This window comes from Leptonychotes weddellii, chromosome 9 (genome assembly GCF_054177405.1).
Source record: "Leptonychotes weddellii isolate Sample4059 chromosome 9, ASM5417740v2, whole genome shotgun sequence".
Taxonomy (NCBI): domain Eukaryota; kingdom Metazoa; phylum Chordata; class Mammalia; order Carnivora; family Phocidae; genus Leptonychotes; species Leptonychotes weddellii.
This window is the reverse complement of record NC_138377.1, coordinates 107,366,405-107,372,739: the sequence shown is the minus strand read 5'-3', so window position 1 is coordinate 107,372,739 and position 6,335 is coordinate 107,366,405. Positions and strand designations below refer to the sequence as shown.

Below are 6,335 nucleotides of genomic sequence, written 5' to 3'. Positions count from 1 at the left end.
TCTTTATCTCCAAAATTTCTCTTTTTAGCCCAGGCCTCTTTTCTGAGACCTATATCCAGACATATATCCAGATATCTGTGGACATGTCTACTCTCTTTTCTTAGATACTTGTTTACAAGTAGTTTCAGGAGGTGTTACCTCCATAGCCTAGCCACAGGGCACTGCTCAATCCTAGACAACCCCCAAGACAGAATCCTGGCCATCCCTGATATTCACAATCTCTCTTACCTTTTCTTATTATTTGTGCCTTCCCTTTCATCCTCATTGACATAAGTTTCCTGTGTTCTATTCTCTTTGACAACACTATGGCTCCTTGGCAGTACCCATTATACATGTGCCATAACATTATGCATAATGATAATTTAATTATCAATTTGTTTGTCCGTTTACGATCCTTTTCCCCCTCAGTATAGATTGCAGAGAACACATCTCTACTCATTATATCTCCAGGCACAATGCTTGAAATGTCATGTTTAATAATAGTTGCAGAATGAAGATGAAATGCAAGCCATCATCCTAGGTCAAGAGGAGTCCCACAGAAGGTCCCCTAATCAGTGTCTCTCCTTCTCCACCTGCCCCCAACTCCAGTCTTAATCCTGATTCTGGGTGACCTTTCTAAAAGACACTCTGGACCTGGATAGTTTCTGAGAGTTAGCAGACTGCATTGTGGATCTGGGAAGGACTTGAAGGTTTCCCTCTCAGTGAGTATCCTTGGCCTCAGTTGGATAGGCATGTGCAGTGTCACCCTAGGGAGACTGGAGAGGAGGAGGGGCCAGGGTTGTGCCCCTTTCCTTCCCCTCCCATCTATGGAAAGCAGCACTGCCTGCCCTTGCTTACTATTTTCTAACACAAAGGGGTCATCCTGCCAAATAGTGGCAGTGCAATTGATTTCCCCCTCAGACTGAGCTACTTTTCTAAAATGCAAATCTTTCAAGCACATGATAGTCATTGCTCAATATTTGCCGAACGCATTAATGTGAGTTCTCTGTTTCAATTCCTTGGCCTGCAAGGCATTTGGGGCCCATATGGGGGCTCCAAGGTGGAGGTTGCTGCCTATGTTGACAGGAAAGAGCCAGAAGGATTCACATTTCATTTGGGGCCTCTGGGCCTCTTCACTGTGAGCATGCGTGCTGTCCACTGGAAGCTCTGGAGTGACCCCCCTTCCCCTGTTCACTATGGAAACCAGTGCCAAGACAGGCTTCTCCTCCTATTCCAGAGTCTGCCAAGAACAGCCTATTCCACAGCTGTGTAATGTGGAACACATTACAGAGTCTGAAGTATCCCATTAGCAAAAGTATCTGTACCAGAATATTTTAAGTTATAATTTCTCCATATACTTCCTACACCCATGGAACTTCTATACTTACAGAATCTTGATTTAACAAATACCCATTCATTAGTTTATTTGGGGAGATATTTTGTAAACTTCAGGCTTTTACTACTACGCTGCTAGTCTGTAAGGACTCAGTGCCCATATCAAATAGGTCCGATCCTGGAGATACCCAGCAAGCGTAATTTATCCTCAGCATTTTCAGGGCATCACTGGAGCTACAGCTCCAAATCTTGACCCTTAAATTAAAGAATTTGTGGATGTCTTATGAGTATTCACTTCCTCTCCTTCCCCATGGTGTCATCTTCCCCTCTTAATATTCTGAAGGTCTGCATGCCTGCTTTATGGGTAGGCATCTTATTAGGTAGCTATCATGCTACTGACCCTTTCCATGACCATGTACAGGTATACCTTTTCTACTTGAAGGCTACCCCAAGATTTACTTTTTTCTTACCCTCCCCAAATGAATTTTCTTCTTCATAGGAAATAGAGTGTCTTCAGCAGACCTTTCCCTGGAAAGACAATGTTATCACTTTAGCAGGGATACTTTAGGCTTCCTGAGTGAGCCGTACTAGGAGTCTCCCTTGTATGTGGTTTCAGACTTGGGCATCAGTTCTGCTGCTTCAAACCTTCTGAGCCTACTCCCTCATAAAGGTCATACACATGCACTGGTACAGTATTAAACCTCCTGTCAGAAGTGAGGTGGTGAAGTGAACTGTGGTAGAGGTGAGGGACCATTGTTGACCATGGGAAACTTCACCAGAATGAGGTCCATTCCAGCTCAGGCAGCAATTGAAACCGAAGAAGCTCTCTGGTCAGAGCTCCTGCGTCCCACTGCAGCAGGAATTTTTATAATATTATAATTGTTGTGCTTTTATACTTATTTTTAAAACTGCTTTCATACGTTTTATATATAAGTGTTTTTATATCTTTATAATTGTTGTGCCCAAGCTTGTAATTTAAGTTCATGAATCTATTAAATCTAGGAGGATGAAATATGAGGATGTAATTTTCGTAACCTCACAATGGCAAAAATTATGGCTCATAACCAAAGCTGAGGCAAGATTTAAATAACAGGCTCAAACATTTTCAGTATTAAAAATATCTTAAATGAATTAAATAGTTAATGCAAATAGAAAAAAATCTAAATGCAAGAAAAAAAGAAAACTAATGGAGATACAATACAAGAAATAAGGATTTTTTTTTAAATTTGAGAGAGAGAATCAGAGAGAGGAAGACAGCACAAGCAGGGGGAGCAGCAGAGGGAGAGGGAGAAGCAGGCTCCCCACTGAGCAGGGAGTCCAATGTGGGGCTTGATTGCAGGACCCTGGGATCATGACTGGAGCCGAAGGCAGACAATTAACCGACTGAGCTACTCAGGCGCTGCAAAATAAGGATTATTTTAAGAGGAATAAGGGCAGTAAATTGTTTTGATAGCCATTTTTAAGTAATAAAAACAACAAATATAACTGGCACAACTCTGTAAGATGTAATCCAAAAAAACAGAAATCCATAAATTACAGAAAAAGAAGAAAACGATATACAGGAAAAAGTCCCACTAAGACATACCTGAAAGATCTGCAGGAATTACCCTAGTGAAGTGAAAGGTTAAGGAGTCCTATCAGAGGTATCGTCCTGCCAAAGGTGATGCAAGCATGAAAATCCAGAGGTAGAGAAAGAGCATGGAAAACCCTTTGAAGCCAATCTCCTTGAGAAAAAATAAAGTGAGAAATGAGAAAGGTGATACAACAAATAGAAAGAGGACTCTGGAAATGTCAAGACAATATTTTAAATATGCTTTTGGTTTCAAGTGATAATAACAGTCTTAAGATAGCGTATTTAAGAAACTGTTGGCTTGAGGAACCCAGGAAGGGCTGAAGGACCACATTGGTGCAGACCAGGGATCCTGATCAGCCTTAGGAAGCCTGGATCCAGAGGCTCTTACACTCACCCCTCTCTTCATAGAAGCTTCTCTGGGAGTGTCAACTTTGTTTTTGCTCAGTGTGGATCTGTTTTCTAAAATTAAAACAAAACAAAACAAAAACACAAAACAATAACAACAAAAACTACACACACACAACCATAGTTATGTTGCATCTCATTGTTGGTCATGAGAGACATTGCCAATTACCATCTATGGGACCCATATTAAAAAAAGAAGTCTTGGAAGGGATTTGGGTGTGGCTGCCACATGGGACCCGTCTGTTGCTGAGAGAGTGTGAGGTGGGGTCCTGTGAGAAGGGGAAGTTTTTACAGGAACACAGAGCACAGTCATCAGGGAGGGAGGGTGCCGGGCAGATAGGGAAAAATTTGTGCTAATAAATATGACAATCTTTGTATGATATGTTCTTAATGGAAAAATTAAAAAGAAACCAAAATGACCCAAGGGAAGTAGAAAACCAAAATCAATGCCATTATTCCAACAAAGTTCTATTTGCACATGCATTGACTAAATTCAGCATTTCTCATTTTATGACCTCTCTGATGTGGCAGGGATTCCAATCTCAGTCATCCTCTTCACAGTTTACATTTTTTTGTTGGGCAATTCTGATTGTTCTCTAGGTTTAAATTCTCACACTCATCATCACAAAACTCAAATGTACACACCAGTCTATACTTTTCTCTGGGACTTTCATATCCACCCTGATTCTGGATACACCCAATGAAACATTTCCTAAGAAACTCAAGGAACTTATCTCAGAATGTTAAACTATCATCTTTCCTCTTAAACTTGCTCCTTCTCCAGTGCTCATCCACCTCCCTCCCCTCCTCCCCACCACCATCAGCTCAGCCCAAACGGAACACCTTCAGGTCACTGCTGCCCTTATTCTGGCGCCTCTCCACTACCTCTATGGGGCCTCAAAGGACACCCGCCCCGTCGGGCTCCCAGCCCTGCCCCTCCCCTCCCGCGGCGGCCAAGCCCTCGGCCTGTGGACGCGCAAGCGCAGTGGCCGGTCCCGCCGCCGCCCCGCCCCGCCCGGCTGCTGCGGAAGGCGCCGCGCGCAGCAACGCGCACTTCCTCTCCAGGAGTCCGCGGAGGGAGTGCAGGCTCGAAGAGCTCCTGGACGCAGAGGCCCTGCCCTTGTCAGACGGAGCCGACATGTCCGAACAAAGTAAGGATGTGTGCGACCCCAACTCTGCAGCCGAGGCCTCCAACTCCGAGGTGCACAGCAGTCTTGGGGTTCCCGGGGGGCTCTCCCCGCCCGCGTCTCAGGCCGCGACCCTCGCAGGGCCAGAGAGCCCTCCTTTAGGCCCGACCGACGCCCCTCTGGCCTCGCCTCCGCCCCAGGCCCCAAGCGAAGAGGGAGACCCGAAGGCCCTGCAGCAGGCCGCGGAGGAAGGCCGCGCCCACCAGGCCCTGAGCGCGGCCCAGCCCGGCCCAGCGCCGCCAGCCCCGGCCCAGCTGGTGCAGAAGGCGCACGAGCTCATGTGGTACGTGTTGGTCAAGGACCAGAAGAGAATGATCATCTGGTTCCCAGACATGGTGAAGGATGTCATCGGCAGTTACAAGAAATGGTGCAGAAGCATTCTCAGGCGCACCAGCCTCATCCTCGCAAGAGTGTTCGGGCTACACCTGAGGCTGACTAGCCTGCACACGATGGAGTTTTCGCTCGTTAAAGCGCTTGAGCCAGAGGAGCTGGACAGGGTGGCGCTGAGCAACCGCATGCCCATGACAGGCCTCCTGCTGATGATCCTGAGCCTCATCTATGTGAAGGGTCGCGGCGCCAGAGAGAGTGCCGTCTGGAACGTGCTGCGCATCCTGGGGCTGCGGCCCTGGAAGAAACACTCCACCTTTGGAGATGTGAGAAAGCTCATCACCGAGGAGTTCGTCCAACAGAATTACCTGAAGTACCAGCGCGTACCCCACGTTGAGCCACCTGAGTACGAGTTCTTCTGGGGTTCCCGTGCCAGCCGTGAAATCACCAAGATGCAAATCATGGAGTTCCTGGCCAGGGTCTTTAAGAAAGACCCCCAGGCCTGGCCCTCCCGATACAGAGAAGCTCTGGAGGAGGCCAGAGCTCTGCGGGAGGCTGATCCCACTGCCCACTGCCCCCGCAGCAGTGTCTCCGAGGACTAGAAAGGTCTGGAGGCAGATATTAATGGTTTCTGACCCTCACCAGGGTGGTGGAGGGGTGGGGGTGGGACATTAGAGTATTCAGGATTTACAGTGCAGTATTTCACGTGTAACTTTAAGTTTTCAGTACAGTGCTTTTATACCTTTTAATGCAATGTTGTATTCATTTCAGTACTATTAGATAGTGTGTAGGATTTATGCATGTTTGTTTATAAGTAAGCTCGGTTGGTGCTTTCGCTTTTGTGCTACCTTTCTTGAATTTTTGTACCAGAGACGTGCTAAACTTATGAAATACATTGAGAAATTTTCCATCTTATTCTTTTATATGGAACGGATGATGTGTATTAGGGTAGACTACTTCTGGAGAGTTTGGAGGAACTCACCAGTAAAGCTGGCCTAACCAAGAGAAAAGTCAAGGCCCCTCTCTTTATGACCTCGCTGGGCACAGGAAACATCCGTGTGGAGTGCAGTGATGTGAACTGAAATGGTCTCAATGTGGGCACTTGGCACACTTTACTAAACACAAATACAACCCCACCATGAGTAAACTTTAAAGTGAACATTAAAGATTCTTGTGATACAATCATTTTTGGAAAAGTGTACTTTATCTTTTTAACAAAGTAGTATGGATTGGGAATAAGACATTTTACCAAGTGTACAAATATGATAATTTCACCTAATAGGGTGGGAAAATCACTGCTCATCATTACTCATTAATGTGTGAAGTTTATGGTTTTTTAAATGTAACTTTCATGTTCAAAACTGACAAATACAGAAAAGTATAAAAACAACAAAGCAAAAATGTTCATAATTACACCACACAGAAACAAATGTTAATATTTAGAGTAAGTTCCCTTCTTGCATTTTCTACATTTTATTAAAATTAGTTGTCTCTTGTGGGTACTTGAAAGTGTATTTTCTCTTTGTCTT

At 45.2% G+C, this 6,335-nt stretch overlaps 1 protein-coding gene across 1 annotated transcript; it reads left to right on the top strand.

The window, feature by feature from the left end:
* The first annotated feature begins 4,313 nt into the window (after nucleotides 1-4,313).
* On the top strand, nucleotides 4,314-5,991 carry NDN (necdin, MAGE family member). Its single transcript, XM_006729433.3, has one exon. The coding sequence runs from the start codon at nucleotides 4,431-4,433 to the stop codon at nucleotides 5,406-5,408; it is 978 nt and encodes a 325-aa protein (XP_006729496.1). The 5' UTR covers nucleotides 4,314-4,430; the 3' UTR covers nucleotides 5,409-5,991.
* Nucleotides 5,992-6,335: the final 344 nt, after the last annotated feature.

Coding starts and splice junctions, on each gene's coding strand:
- NDN (XM_006729433.3), top strand. CDS start 4,431: ATGTCCGAACAAAGTAAGGATGTGTGCGACCCCAACTCTGCAGCCGAG.